Here is a 16,787-nt window from a genome sequence, read left to right as displayed (position 1 = left end):
TTCCTTTTATGGGTATCTTTGTCCATTTCCCGAAAACCTTAGGTCTTATTTCCTTTCCGAAAATCTTAGCTGACCTTTTTCCGGCACCCGAAACGACATTTTTATCAATCCGAAAATACTAGACTAGGCCTTAAATTTCCCATATCCCATTAAAAGATTGTAGGGGATTAAGAGCCTTCCGAACAGATAATTTACCGAAAAGATCCGTTGGGTGCCCCTGAAATAAGCTATATCAAATGATGCACATGCACGCAAACGTAGAATTATTCAGTGATAAGAACGTGAATCAGGTTCTCCCTACTCCGGCCGGTAACAGGTCACGTGGATTATGTCCCATCAACAAAAACAATTCCCGTGAGGACGAGTCTTAGTAGGGTTCAATTTCATACGAGAGAATTTCTACTTGAATAGCTCGTTAAATAGACCAAACTGCACTGAGATATCTTATTAAACTAGGAAATAACTAAATCAGTTGAAGACAGACGAAAAAACATCATTAAAGAGGGAGGGTCTGCTCTCGAAGGGTAGGCTCGATTACCACCGCTGTTTCGGAGAAGAGCCCACGCTCATTCCCAAGTTACTCAAAGGGACGACTCGCTTCTCAACATCTCGGCGCGTCAGCCCTACGGGCCTCAGTTTTTGGATAAAAACTAAGGGGAGGGGGGCAACCCCTGTCAGATTTGCGCCACTGACGCCTTTGGTGGGTACGATTCTATGACTGTTTTGACTGATGTGTCCAACAATTTGGAGGATTTAAACTTGGCCTAGACAGGTGTAAACCGGTACAACATGGAGCGCAATTTTGGCATGTTTCGCAACATTTGTTCATTCAGTACTATTTGACACATTGAAAAAAAGAAAAAAGAAAAAAAAAAACAGATGCCAAGAAGCTTAGACTGAAACAGACGCATATACCAAAAACAACTTTGTGTTAGCACATGTTCGGGGCAGGGATGTAACTTGCGAAAGGTCTACAAGGGAATGTAAAGACAAAGGACAAGCTGCCGTGTGTTATGAAAGTAAACTTAATTTGTTTAGAATTTGAAATTAGCCTAAGCTTCTGAGGGAATAAGGTACGCAAATTGTCCTAAATGAAAAAGAATAGTAAATCTCTCAATCAAAAACACTGAAAAGCTATTTCTATATCAATGCTTATTCAACCCCCCAGGTCATGAGAATTAAGGATGTGATCACGCAATTTGCTGCAGTATATTGTTTTTTTGTTGTTGTTGTTGTTGTTGTTGTTTTTGTTTTTAATGCAATTTTCTGCATAATACAGGCGAAAATGACACCAACATTTGCCCCTGTTATTTATTTTCTGGGTGAGTCCATAGCTGAGTTTGGCAAGAAGCTTTGCCGTCTTGTCGCGTAGGTAACCGACGTTAATTTAAATAGCTGTAAAAGTGTGCCACGCACAGATTTTGAAAAGTATCGGTATTTGCGACAAATATCTGTGACTGTTTCGATCGATCCTTTTCGATACTGGTCAAGAGAACACTCATTTCATCGGAAGTCACTGCAACCAAAGACGTGCCAAAATTTCCTGTTGTAAAAGAATGGACCTGTAAGTAAGTTGTTCGAGAGTTGTTTAAGCCAGAGTATTTTAGTATTTTGCTGTTTTAAGTGAATCGTCACATATCGGATAGGTTTTAGTAACAGAAACGGAAGTCAACAACGAGGAGTAAGGGTTGGATTCTAGTAGAAAGATGGCGGCGGTTTTGGGCCTCTTCTGTTCACACCAGGCCGGAGTATTTTTCACAACGGCATAAAATACTATCCAGCATAGTGTAAACATAACGTTTTATTAAAAACATCTGGATCATTGTAGAATGCGATTCCAGGGATTATACCATGCCCGAGAAACAGCAGGGGCACCGGATCGTTTCGGTAAATTTATTATCTGTTCGGAAGGCCCTTTATCCCCTACAATTTCCTTAAGGGAATTTTCACCTCGAACGTTCGTGATATGAGAAATTTAAGGCTTAGTGTTTTCGGATTGATAAAAATGTCGTTTCGGAAAAAAGGTCAGCTAAGATTTTCGGAAAGGAAATAAGACCTAAGGTTTTCGGGAAATGGACAAAAATGCCCTGGTAATTTCGAAAAGACTCAAGTTCCCCTAGAATGACCGAACAGATAAAATATAACGTGGCCTGAAATGAACCTACAGAACTTTAAAGGCACTCCAGATAGCCTAAAATAGCGTTTCAAAGGATCTGAGAGAAAACTGTCGTTGGGTGCCCCTGAAACAGCGACCATTAAATTTTCTTCTGGCTGATCTTGCAAAGCGAAATCAACAAGACTAGCAATACTGCTTGATTGCTTTTAATAAAACAATTATTCCACTCGCGCTTGCTGGATATGAGATGATTGTAGCCAACTCGGCGCGCTATCTATCATCCCAACAAGCGCGAGTGGAATAATTGCTAAAAACAGTCGAACCTCCCTTTACGACCACCTCTTGCAAGTGACCACCTCTCATTAGCGACCACTTTTCCAAAATACCAAAATTTTTGAAGTCAAATCACTATAGATGGAACCTCTCGTAGGTGACCACCTCTCGTAAGCGACCACTTTTAGAGACGATTGTTTAAAATTGTCAATTGTTTTTAACCTCCCGTAGGTTACCACTTGACACACAATCTGTTGTATCTCTCACTGGCGCGCGGAAATTGAAAAATGTGTCGCTGTAACACCATATTGGTCACATCATTACAGCGGACGCCGTAAATCTCACAGTCGGAGCTACCGGCAGTCACTTGACTTCACTTGTCCCCTGGTGCCAAGATGGCACATAGGCCCATGAGCTACCGGCAGTCAATTGCTAAAATACATTCACACTATACTGTATCCTTTGAATCCCTTGGAGGAGGGTCCAGCGTGTTGAGCTGTCGTATAAAGCTTTAAATGAACTGACACGCGCAGCCTGTGAGAGAATAAAGTGCGTTGAATTGTCCTGCAGCAGGAGCCCATTACCCTGCCTGCAGCAGTTATTGTTCTCTCTCTCCTCCGCAGAGGCTTCTTAGAAAGCCTGGGGAAAGAGGGAAATTAAACGAGTAGAGCCTGGGGGAGAGAAATATTAAAGCGCGCAGGTTTTTATTTCTGCCGTTTTCCTTCCATTCCCCTCCTTTTTTCCACGTTTCTCCACTGATGGAGCCTCTGCGGAGGAGAGAGGTTATTGTTAGCTCCAACTCATCGACGCACAAGTGTGGGATTGTTTTGCAACCTACCGGGCCTGTTGGTGTTTTTAATGCCTGTAACCACGTACATCACAGGTTTTATGAAAGAGTTCTTAACTTTTTGCTTAGTCCGTTCCCTGAAAAATTTAGACCGCGACACTTGGAGTAATAAAAGATTCAAGTTCTTTCACAAGAGTATCAATCGCTGTATTGAGTAATTTGTTAGATACAAACAATAATACCATAGACCCAAAGATTTTTTACCTATACATGTAGCTAAGAAGAGTTCTTACTATGGGTTTCGATAAGTACTGGCAAAAGGCGGTTAGGTCTCCGCAATTGCCATATGTAAATTACCTGAAATTTGGACCTCCCTGTGGTCCGACCTCTGGTAAGCGACCTTAAAAGTCCTTGGGTGGTTGCTTACGGGAGGTTCGACTGTATACCGCGTTTCTGCTGGAAGTTACGCATTATGGTGGGGAGGGGGGATAGGGCGTGGTCACAAAATTGGACATAAACCAACGATTTCAACCCTGAAACTTTTCTCTTAGCATAAGGCGAAAGAATCAAAACAACACGTTTGTTTATAAAAAAAAATCTTTTTTTCGTTTATTTACAAAACTTCTGTGTACCTCTTACACCATCTCAGTTGTACTTTACATAAATAAATTGCTAAAAAAGTCTATCTACGACAGGAAACAGAAACTGGCATCTACAGGCAGAATTCATAAATTCTCATTTTTATACTACCTTTTGCACCCTCTGCTATAGCAAAGGTTCTTTAACATATCATAATACACAATTCATGTCCAGATATCAATGTTCTCCACTTATTTTTTGCCTTTCGCAGCCTTTTTCGCTGGCTTCTTAGCCTTAGATGCTGCCTTTTTCGCGGGTTTCTTCGCTGCTTTCTTTGCCGGTTTCTTGGCTGCTGGTTTTTTGGCTGCCGGTTTCTTAGCAGGCTTTTTCTTCGCGGGCGACTTCTTCTTGGCAGGACTCTTTTTCGCCGCTGGTTTCTTTGCAGCTGGCTTCTTCTTTTTAGCCGCAGGTTTCTTCGGCTTGGCCGCCGGTTTCTTGGCCGCTGGCTTCTTCTTAGGCTTTGGTTTAGGCTTCACTTCTGCAGCTTTGTTAACTTTAAACGATCCAGACGCACCAACTCCCTTCGTCTGAGTAAGCTTTCCAGCCGCAACAAGTCTCTTCAAGTTAAGCTTGGTCTGAACACCAACATTCTCTCCGACCTTGTAATGTTCGCTGATGTATTTCGTGATCTTCTGTCGCGAAGAACCATTGCGTTCTTTGAGCTCTTTAATTGCAGCGATTATCATTTCTTCGTATTTCGGGTGCTCGGCGGGCTTCTTCGCCACTTTTTTCTTGGGGGTCGTCTTCGGAGCCGGTTTCGCAGCGCTTTCCTCTGCCATGATGACTGATTATATTAATTTGACAACGAGGTTTTCACGAGGAATTCGATAGCGAGACAATCAAACTCACGAACACAGTACTCGGCGTCGCTTGGGGAGAAGTGACGCAGCAACGAACGCGCATCTTATTCATACATCTTATGCGGACCACTGTGGAAACACACACGAAGTGCAGCCATTTCAGACCGCCATTGGGCTAGTTGTGCTTCTTGTCCCAACTTTTCGTCGAATTTACGATAATCTTTTCGGATGATTGCCACGAAAACTGTTGCAGATGAAAGTAACTTAGTTTGGCTTTTTGACCAAGGTAAGTTTTGGGGGAAATGTCTGTACAATTTTTTGCAGTTTGATGATTACCACGAAACTCCGATTTGGTTTAGATTGACATTTTGCAAAGAAGGTCTTACAGATCTGGCGTGATGCAAGGAATTTTTACTTTTTGAATGATATACCAGAGTTTAACCATCCAACTTTGCATTTAAGCCAGAAAGAGGGTTAGCGATGGGTTGAAAGTGTGTTTAAATTTTTCTTAAATATAGGCAACAAACACATCTCGAGAAGTGCCTGCGAACTGTCGTAATTGCTTTCCTCGTAAACATTTCCCCTAAAATCCCAATAATTCTAATATTTTATACTTGTGGACGTAAGAAATGGTTTTAAAAATAAGTTCTACTCGTTTATGATATTTTTCGGTCGTTGTTTCGTTTTTTTAGGCTTCTAAAGTTTCGAGAATGTAGTATTTGCTTCAAACGATCTCAGCGTCGCGTCTTGTTCGATCCGGAAAATCTATTCAACTTTGAAACTTTGAATAATTTTGAACTGGATTTCGTCGAAAATCATGACAAAACAGTGATTTTATGTCTACAATAATACTCTAGTAGTATTTTATTAGTGTTAGCTGATTTTAATGTTCTTTAGGTTAGGAATATGAATCAAACTTTGGTGTATATCGAAAGGAACTAATACGCATCAAGTCGAACCTTCCAGCTCCTTCTCGTCTACTTTCTTTCTTGAGTTTGATTTACAACCGCATTTATTTTACGTTTGATGTGGGTTATGAATATCATTTTTAAATATGATGATTCAGTTTACTTTTTTCTACAACTTGAGCGATTTAATTTTGAATTTTTTATCGCCAGTTGAGAATTAATAGTACCGTTTTCATACATCACGTAGTCAACAAAGTCAACCGCCATCTTGTCATTTACGGTAATCCTTTCATTGCGTCGATCTTCGGAATCTTTGAGCAGTTTTTGCACTTTTTCGTTGCGGATTTTAGTTACAATTTTCCAGAAGAGTTAATTGTTTTATTTTCTGTAGTAATCTATGGGTCATGCGGGAAACTTTGCCGTTTAAAAGTTAAAACGAGTGTTCGAAGACATCTTGCCGTCGACTGTACATGCAATATCCATTTTCAAAGGGTCACTTTTCTGATGACAGAAGAAGCACGTTTGTGTGTGTCTGGTGCCGTTTTATAGCCTTCTTGACCTCCAAAATAGAAAGAAAAAGAAACGATGTTTTATTTTACATATCTTAAACGTATTTTGCGGCCAAGATGTGTGAGGTTTTATAGAAAGTTGGCGTATTTCGTAGGTTCGCAACGTCGGGTCATTCATATGCGCTTAGAACGCTCCGTTGCGAGCTTTTGTAGATAGCAATATTCAGTTAGAGTGTTGAGTCGGATTTCTTTGGAGCACATCCTCGTCGATGCTTTCACCGGTAGCTTGAAAATTATATTATACGGCTTTTGAAGTGAAATAGACAAAGATAACGTAACATTTCTCGGTAGTTTAAATTGTAAATTGTAGTTTTGATCGCCGACACACCCTATGCGGATGAATTAAAATCTTCTTCCTCGACAATTGTTTACGTCTTCAAAGTACTTTAGCAGTTTGTATTATACTGTGATCTTCATTTAATTTAGCTCAAATAAACTAAATGAGCTGTTAACAATTTCTTTAAAATTAACTCTTAAATTGTCAGCTGTTTTGATAAGAGAAATATTTTTTCAAGAATATAAGTTATGAATTTTCTTTCGAGTTGTGTGCGAAACAGTCCAAACGCGTTTTGCATAAGTAATGACACTGTAAATTTTACTTCAAGAAACCACCTCGAAAATTATCTGGAGGTCATGCCTTCGTTTGTTGTTGAACTTTCGAAGTGTTTTTGTTTTTTTGTAAAGAGACTTTCAGTGTATTTTTCAAACAGGCAGACATGGGGCAACATTCTGCAAAAATAAACCTTCAGAATTAATATCAATTTTATTTTTGAAAGATGGAATTGTAATCCAACTGTTTCAGTGTCTGGATCTTTGGAATAAATTTGTCTGGATGTCTGATTGTTCCTCTTTCTCTTATTACATCAATATTTTAAAGGTTTTTTTTTAGGATATTTTTAAAATCAGTTTTGCCATTCTCCTTCTTTTTTTAAAAAAGTTAATGTCTTGTTTCCCATCACCCATTACTAACCCAGCCTTCTTTTGTAAAAATAAACCCATTCCAGGTTTAAGGTAAATGCACGTGGCAAATTTTCAACATTTTGTTTGCCCCACAAACTCAATCTGCAGTTAAAGCTTATGCAATGTAATAAAATTATGCATATCTAGTTTTCTTTTTCAAATTTACCTTCGTGTTAAAGAAAAATTCTCATCGAAAGTTGCTTGATTAACCGGAAGTTCAAAGAAACATTTTCATTTCCGTCTCTAAGGAAAAGTGACTGCAGGAGGCGACAGGAGAGCAATTTGACTCTTTTGTTTAACATGGACCCATTAGTTGTGTGGATTCAATAACAAATGTAAACCGTCGCTCTATGTCCAACTTGAGTTTGTTTGCTATATACAGTCTGTGATGCGTAATCTTCACTCAGGTCCGGAATAAACCTCGAACTCTCTGATGCAGTGTCTTTGTCGGAGGCAGAGGATGCATGGAAATGGCTAGGCCTCCAAATTCGTTGCAACTCAAATGTTTTAACCACTGACTTCTCCAGGTGACAAATTTCAGTCAGCTTTAATTTGTATACATCTTTACGGGGCACTGTCTTGGAGATGTTGCTGTATATTGGGCAAAACTGCTCAAGTATCTGACTAAGAACCTCTTCTTTAGAATTTTTTATTGTATTATATTTTTTTATATTATTAATTTTACAGTACTATGCACTCCTTTATAGTACTTACAAAGTTACAATACTTACAGTATTCGCAATATCTTACAATATCTCGCTTTACTTGTAATATTTACAGTGCTTACAACATTTCACATACATTTAATAGAGGAAAAGAAGCCAAAAGATTATATAAGATAATTATAAAATAAATAAATAAATAAATGAATAAATAAATAAATAAATAGCTAAATATACTAAATGAAAGAAAAAACAAAAACGTTGAGGGAAGTTAAACAACTAAAGAGGAGGTCTGTCTTCTCTAGCATGGACATTGCACCTAGAGCACCAGGATAAAAATAAGATGAGTTTTTAGATGCAATAATTTTTTCCAAAATACATGTACACAGAATGGAGGAACTTGAAAACATTGGCCACTCAGATCCTTTTCAATTTGCCATCCATTTCCATCCTAGCCATCCACAGCCAAAGATGAATGATATTAGTTTCTGTACACTAGTAGGGTTATTGTCAACAAAACTGGGCCGTTATTTTAACATTAACATAGCGACAAATATGTTTCTTGTCTATAATTTTCAAAGTGACACTAAAAATAGGCGACACTAGTACTGCCCCTTTAAATTGAACTCATTTAAGCTATTATAACAACAAATATCTTTGAACACATGCATTAGAGTGATACATTAGGCATGTAGCTGCTTATTATTGCAAAAATATATAGTTTACCATAAAATCCCAGTTTTACTCTGCCTCTCTTTTTCTTTTAACTTATTGACCAACTGACTTTTACGATTGATTGATTAATTGATAACTTTATTTATACACAGTAAAAATTCATCAGTAAATTTCAAAATCCTTTACCTTGTGCGTACAAATTCTACGTATTTTTAAAGACAGGGCATTGTGGGTACCAAAACTTTTACAATGATGGATTTGTAAATTTAAAAACCCATTTGCAGTAATTGTAATGATATTTTGTTTCATGATGTTGAATTTTGGACATGTACAGTGTAGTGGATTTTGTTTCCAGTACAATGTTATATAGTGCCATAGTTTCTATTTTGACGTCTATCTCTGAAATGCTTCTCAAGTTTTCAGTCTTTGTGTGAGATCTAGGCCAGGTTTGCAACACTTATATACAGTCGAACCTGTATATAACGGCCCTGTATTAAGCGGCCACCCTGTATTAAGTGGCCCGATTTTTCGCGCATACAAACGCTGTATTTGGTAACTGTATTGGGCGGCCACCTCTATTAAGCGGCCGCAGCCACCCTGTAGCAGTCCCATGTTTGTCTTTCTTTGTTATTTTTACCTGTATTAAGCGGCCACCCTTGAATGGAAAAGCCATATACACAGTACCATGGATGACAGGAATTGTCGCTGGGAGTGCCGGCAGTCAACCGACAAAAGTTTCAAATTTCGAGGTGCCAAACGCACGTGTCCCACTTGTTTAAGTCGCTGTAATTCTTACCCTATTCCTATTTTAACTTGAAGAATTTTGTTATATATTGTGTTACTTTTAATTAGCAACATTACCGTTATAACTCCACTTCGATCGTAACAACTATGAAATGACCGAATGAGATATTTTGTTGTGAACTGCAAGTCACGTAAGTAAGTGAGTTAGAAATACAGTGCTGTACACCGTACAAGAGTAGAGGACAATTTATTACACAGTGCTTTTACACAATGTTACGTATATTATACCATTAAGTTACGAGTTGGCACTGAACTTTGTTTAAAGTATTGATCTCTTGAAAGAGTGTTGATTGTCCTATTGTTTCCTTGCATGAAATGTTTTTGTATGATAGACACCATTAAAATTGACATTAGGCAACGCTCAGTGAGTATTTTTAGTGATCCTGTATTAAGCGGCCACCTGTATTAAGCGGCCAGTTGCTCAAGTCCCGAGGGTGGCTGTTATATACAGGTTCAACTGTAGTTTTTTGTGAAAGTCTCTTAGTAGCAGCGGTTCAGCCCACGAGGGATAGTGGCGTTGGTGGGGGAAGGGGGGGTACGTACGTATTTTACAATAATAATATTTTAATTTAGTTTATAGTGCTGCCTCAGTGGGGAGGGGAAGCAAAACAATTTGGCTTATCAAGATGAATTGAGTTGATGAATCAGCAATATATGGTCTGACATTTTTGAGGTTTACAACTGACAGACATTTTTAAAATACATGTAGAATTCAAGTTCTTGGGGTAAATTTGAGGCAAGGGAAAGTAAAATTAGTTCGAGTTAACAGAATTCAAGTTACTGGTAGCTTCAATAGTAAATGACTGAAAAAAGTAGGGTCAAATCCAGCGAAAAATTGATTTTGTTTGAGTTGGCAGCTAGGGAGTTCAGGTTGATTGAATTTGAGTTACCACCCACCCCATTCCTAGTCTGAATTGTGTGTTTTCGCTATGCAAGCCACAATAATAATTATTGTGGCTGGCGTAACAGACATCAAGAAATTATAGTTATAAATTAGGCCTAATATCACAGTTTTCGATGCCATTTTGACGAGTAGGCAAACACCTCTTGAAATAACAGTGTTTGTAAAACATCGCTTCTGAAAAATTCATGAATTGGAATGTGCTTTATCTGAGCCCTTTTTCTGAGGGTCAGTTGTGTTCCAAAATTGGTTTTAGATACAGTAGTCAATGAACTTTTACATTGTTTATGACTTTTTATGATTCAAAGCATTTTCATTTTAATTTGTCTTTTGAAGCATCAAATAAACTTGTTATCCCTTGTTTTGCTACTCTCTAAAAATGTCCTCACTTGTTGCAAATGTTGGGAAAATAGTAAGCGCCCTGCATCCCTGAAATATAAGCGCCCACCCTTGTGGGCCCAAAATTAAATAAGCGCCCTCAAGGAGCGGTTAATCGAATAAATACGGTATTATAATATTATTTCTTGATGAACCATGACAAATAATGCATCAGTGATGAATAGGTGGACATTAAGTGGTGTAGACATTCATAAAAACATTCTGATGAAAAGTTTAATTTATCATTGTTTGAGTCTTAAAAATTTGTTTCAGAAACATGGAATTTTACACCAGTTTCACTTAATATCTCAAAATCTTTCAAGAACAACGTTTGTTTCCTACAGTATGAAAGACCATGATATATTTTTATTTTGCCAATTTTTATAAAATTTTATGTATTTGTTTAAATAATATATGCACATGTATATTTTCAATGCTAACTTGCAAGTCTGATACTACATGTACATGTTTATTCCACACATTTCAGACTCAAGCTCTCATGTTTCACTTGCCAATCTATATTACATGTATTTTAATAAAACTAATTTGAAAACAAAAAATACTTAAACACATCTTCATTTAAAAATGCTCTCAATTCCCATATAAAAATATACTTGTTATTTTGAGCATCTCAGCTCCTGAATGAACCAATTAGATTGTAATTGCATTTTAAATGAGATATTTGGGAACTCAGTTACTGCATGAACCAATCAGATTTGGTTTGTAATCCAAACCTATCTTACAGTCACTAAGTTCCTCAACAAACCAAATATATCTGAAATGTGGCATGAAAGAAAATGCACAACGTTGTTACTTAATTTAGGTTCATCTGTGTTATTTAACTCAACATGCACTGTATTAAGTGTTAGGGTTTGGCTGCAGTCTGCGAGTCTGCAGTCTGCATTTGTCACACACCGCATGAACAGTGGTAGTATGCTGAAAATCCTATAATCTGATTGGATCTGGTAGCGGGTAGAATTTTCCTGTCTCTTCACCACAGTCATGGTAACCAAAAATGCTACCTAGTGAGTGAAGGACTGAGTGAAACTGCAATTTGTCTTGAACATTTCAGCATTAATTTTTGGAAGGAGAAACTTCAAAATTGGTTACTTTTCTTATAACAAGTATTTTTGTGAACACTCAACAATATGATGTGCAAAATAGATTATAAACTTCCCAGTTTAACCTTCACGTCTTCTTGAAAAGAACGTGAAAAACAGGAATTCCTCCCCTTCCCCTCTCCCCTGCCTAACAATAACATTTAAAAATAAATAAATAAATAAATAAATAAATAAATAAATAAGCAGCTTATTTCATTACTGGCCTAGCTAGATCGATCTGAAAAGGGACAAACTATGCCCCCAGCCTCAGGTGTATTAAAGCCCCATTGGCCGTAGGCACAGTTTTTTCCTATACAGACCTCTTGGCCAGTAAATAACCTATATTTATTTAAATGATAATGAATAAAATAAACAAGATGCCCCTCTAATGGCATTACACGGAATGCTTAATGTAGCCCCAATTATTCCCCATTGTATGTTTCGCAGATATTTAAAAACTATCCTCCCTTGGCAATTGAAATAATTGTCTGAATGGTTTTATTCAGATATATTACGTGATACTTATCGTTGTGTTACTAGGAATCATACCAGAAATAACTATGCAATAACGTCATGACCCCGCTGAACTGGTCTGGCCTCCTCTAGCTCTAATCCTTCGCATTGATTATTCGATCTGTTTTTTAAAGCGGAGTTTCTTTGCTGTGAACTCTCCCAATTTCCACCGTTTCAACTGTCGAGTACTACCTAGAAGTTACTTTTTCGATTTACTGCTTGAAAAAGGTTTGTTTTCTCTCTGAAAACGGCAGATCAAAGTCTTGAATTCATACATGTGGCTGCCATTGAACAAAAACAACTTTTCGAAATGATGACTTGCTTTGACGTCACACAGGTAGAGATAAGTGGGTCCCCTCCCTCGTGATATACGCGCTGATAATAGATTTTGATTGGGCTGTTTTTGTTCAAGACAATCAGAACAATAAATCCCTTCTGGGAGAGGGTAGAATTTAATCAAGGTTTAATAAATAAATCAAATAATGATTTGACGTCACACAGGAAGGGATGAGTGGGTCCCCTCTCTCGTGATATATGTGCCCGAATAACAGATTTTGATTGGGCCGCTTTTGTTGAAGACAATCAGAACAATACATCCCTACCAGGGGAGGACATATTTTAATGCATAAATTAATGTGGCGATTTGTGACTACGACGAAGAAAAAAAAGATACCCGACCGAAACCTAGACACGTCATGCCCTGCGGGCATTCCGTGTAATAAATGGGATTTACAGTTAGCTGTAGCACATCCACAGAGTAGCTATTTGTTTATTGTTGCCTGGTGGGCAGGTTAAATTGAATCATTTTAGTAATGTCATTGGTGTTAAAAAAAAAAAAAATGGCTATGCCGACTCTGCAGGATTATTTGGGAGTCTCCAGGACATGGAACAAATTAAATCTTATTGTTCCTGTCCACCAACATGGCCGCCATGATGTCACATGCAAACCATCAATATGGGTGACCAAATCTCCTGGATAAAAGTGACTTGGCATCTTATTTGTAAAAGAAGCTAAATATTTTCATCTCAAACTTTCCATAAATCCAAGTAATATAATGTCATGGCTGCATTTGTATGCCTGTTTCACCCAATCTGCCACAAACTTTGACAGAAACCAAAGAAAATACGCCATTGTCATCATTACCATATTAGCCCTATTACCAGCCATTGTTCAGGGAAATACAGATTTGTTCAAGGAAATACAGTATTTTGTCAATCCTCCAGCATTTCACATTATGGCATTTTAACTGGTATGCAATCTTTCTTATTGTTTGCAGATGATGTTTATATGGATCAATATTATGTCAAGCCTAACCCACAGCAATTTGCCAACAAACTAGTAAATAAGTATGTAGTATTCTATTCTTAAAATTCAATCATTGTAGTATAATAATATTTTTCAACTTAACATATGCAAACTGCGCATTGATTGAAAAACAATTTGAAAAGTGATTGTGAATACATACATTGTTCTTTATTCTGACAAAGTTGCTGTGAATATTGAGAGAGACAACTCCATTTATGGCCATGGGTTGTATGTCTTTTTTTAATAATAAAACATGAACTGATGTTACATCACACCACAATAACAAACAACGGCTAAAAACAGGAAAGAAAAAAAATCAGTGAGCAAACAAACAAACGAGAAGTAACTAAGTTGATACATAAGACTATCATTATAATTTACATGAAGTTGGGTTTTACATCTTGCATACAAGACAATGAAGGAACTTCATATGTTTGAAGCATTGAAAACAATACCCTCCAAGAATTACGCCTCCTCCCGTCACCCCTAAAAATTTACTCCATATGGACTGTGAGGGGTTTTCTGTTTTGAGCTATTGTATGCCTATAGGTGGTTTGCATTGCCGTCATAATGGTGACAGGTGTACAAAACAAAAGAAAATAGTTCACATAATTTGCATAAAAATGGAATTCAACTCTCAGAGGAGAAGAATCTTATTGTTCCTGTACACCAACATGGCCGCCATGATGACACATGCAAACCATCAATACTTACCATGTGTTTGTGTTTCAACTCAACCTGTTCTGAGACACAAAACTAACTTTTTTTAGTCATTTAACGGTTTTTGTTCAATTTATCACTAATACAGGAGGTAACTAAGAAAAAATTCTGAATCTAGCCATGACTTCAAACGACCCCTCCCCCTCCAGTCTCCCTCTTCAGGGGTACCTGTGCTCCCGGATCATTGTGCACCCTTTTAAAAAAGTGGTATATTTGTGTAAGCTACAGATTGATCTGCTTGGATTAGTAATTAAGCTCAGTGAATGTTCATGCTAACCCAGTAGGATTACCTTAATCAGGCTCTGAACAACAGCACCCTGTATTTTATATTGACATGAGCCTTGAGTTGCAGTTAGTGGGTAGTCTGACTAATCCTTATACTTCTGTTAGGGTTTTCACTTTTTATTTCTCCATTTCGTTGTTTCATTCAGTTGCATGTGCCTTGATTGCAATGCTTCAATCTCCCCAACCCACTTTTGTTTGTCATCTTTTCTTTTCTCCTCTCAATTTTATTTTTTTACTTAATTGGCATGCCGGCTTATTTTGCTGGTGAAATTTTCATAGACCATATTGATATCATTGTACTAAAATACACACACACACACACACACACACACACACACAAACTCCATCATATAGTTTGATTTGGTGACTTTCATCCATGACTATCATTCAAATTCTAACACTACTGAACAGAGAAAAAAATGCCTAATAGCAATATTCTAATTATAATACAAATTACGAAACTTACATGACAGTACTTAACAACATATATACATTACGTTGTTGTACACGATAAGTAATTAATTTTACTCTACAATACTTAGCATACAAAACTTCTACATGAGGTAACACATAACGCTCTTGAAAACAAACACCAGGTAACTGATGGGCGGAGAAAAGTACTAAAGTGCATTTAATAGTTATGTGAGACAGGGTAGAACTTAATGGGCCATTTCTTGTAATGAGCTGAAAGTTTGTTGTTATCAAGCACAATTGTAATAGTGTTGTTTTTACAGTAAGTGTTGTATTGTAAGTCTATAATAGGTAAAAATAATAAAATCCAAAAAAAAAACTATCATTCAAATCAGAGTTTTAACGCAGGAACGAACAAGCTAGGGCCGTACATAGCGGGGGTGCAACGGGGGCAGCTGCCCCCGCCGGGAAAACTGAATTTTTTTTTTCTAACATAGTGTTTGAGTTTGCTGAGCTATTGGTCCGAAATCACAAGAAAATCGACTTATTGACTGAAAAAAATCTCCCTTCAATGTGAATTCAGAGTGTTTTGTTTTCTTTAAAGGTTTTGAAGGCAACTTTCTGTGCAGGGGTAAAAACAAAAACTTCCAACTAGAAACCCTGTCTGTATACGGGAGACCTCTCCCGGAGGGGTGTGCGGAGTTTGCCCCCACAGACAAAAAATCCTAGGTACAGTCCTGTAAGGTGTCTGCTGCACTTAGCAATTAAGCTCCCTGCCTTATCCATAATCATCCACGAAATCAGCTTGCAGTTGCATGTGATTTCAAATTTAGTGAACTTTCACGTTTTGGAACAATTTTTGTTAAAGTATATACGTCCTTGCTTTTTCAGGTATTATTTACAAGACACAATAGGTTTATTCGAGAGTGTGGAATCACCGCAAATAAAAACATTATCATATTCGGTCAAACCTGTATTGAGCGGCACTGTATTAAGTGGCCACCCCGTAGCATCTATTGAGCGATCAGTTGCCAAAGTCCCCGAAAATTACTTCTCTTGATTACAGTAATTTTGACCTCTATTAAGCGGTCACCTCTATTTTAAAAGCGTTCGCGATTACCCTTTACTTACTACTGTAAGTACCAACGAGATGTTTCATCGTGTTGACCAGTAATAAACGGCCACTTTTTTAAATTAAAGGAAACCAGTCAAATAGCCTGCCAGGCAAATGAATTCCGCGTTTATTTTCACAAATTTTCGGAAATTAATGTTTGAACTTTGTTGTCAAAAGTCTTCTGAGCATTAAAAATATAAATAAAAAAATAATAATAATAATAATAACAAGAAAAATTTAGGTGTCAATATACTTAGCGCAGAGCACTAATTAGGGAGACTTTCCAGGGGAGTACCGGAGTAAAAACCTCTTGGAGCAAGGAGGAGAACCAACTACAACAAACTCAATCCTCTTATGACGCCAAGTCTTCGTTCATTAATTTCTCTTTTAGCCAGTTGCACGAGAAGTTGTCCCTTGAAAAGGATACTCGCTGGTAGAGCATTAGCACCCCACTCTGTTTCACACGCTTTATGCTTCCCTTTAATGATGGCTTTTCCAGAATTCGATGATCTCTTTACCTGGGCCGAGTTGTTTGAAAGCCGATTATTAAATGCTAATCTACGATTAAAAGTTAATCGAAGTTTTCATCTCGCTTGTTTAAAATGGTTTTAAAGCCTAATTGCAAGCTAAAAATCAAGAAAAGTCTAAGTCAAAACTGAGGGACTAAAATCTTTTGGAAGAATCGTTACCGATAAGTAATTAAACTCGAATCAAAGTTCACGTTAATTCACGATTAGCTTAATCGCGAGGCCCAGTTGCTCGAGGCATGGTTAGCGCTAACCCGGGTTAAATACCATAACAACCTAAAGGTTTTAATACCTCTTAACCAATGGTTAGCGCTAACCATGCAGCCTGTTCAAAGCCCG

At 37.6% G+C, this 16,787-nt stretch overlaps 1 protein-coding gene across 1 annotated transcript; it reads right to left on the bottom strand.

The window, feature by feature from the left end:
* Positions 1 to 3,765: 3,765 nt before the first annotated feature.
* On the bottom strand, positions 3,766 to 4,703 carry LOC146451175 (histone H1.0-B-like). Its single transcript, XM_085099498.1, has one exon. The coding sequence runs from the start codon at positions 4,592 to 4,594 to the stop codon at positions 4,007 to 4,009; it is 588 nt and encodes a 195-aa protein (XP_084955624.1). The 5' UTR covers positions 4,595 to 4,703; the 3' UTR covers positions 3,766 to 4,006.
* Positions 4,704 to 16,787: the final 12,084 nt, after the last annotated feature.

The sequence above is a fragment of the Pavona decussata genome, unplaced genomic scaffold (assembly GCF_977016875.1).
Source record: "Pavona decussata unplaced genomic scaffold, jaPavDecu1.1 SCAFFOLD_395, whole genome shotgun sequence".
NCBI lineage: Eukaryota > Metazoa > Cnidaria > Anthozoa > Scleractinia > Agariciidae > Pavona > Pavona decussata.
Note: the sequence above shows the minus strand (reverse complement) of the source record. Positions and strands in the feature narration are given on the sequence as shown.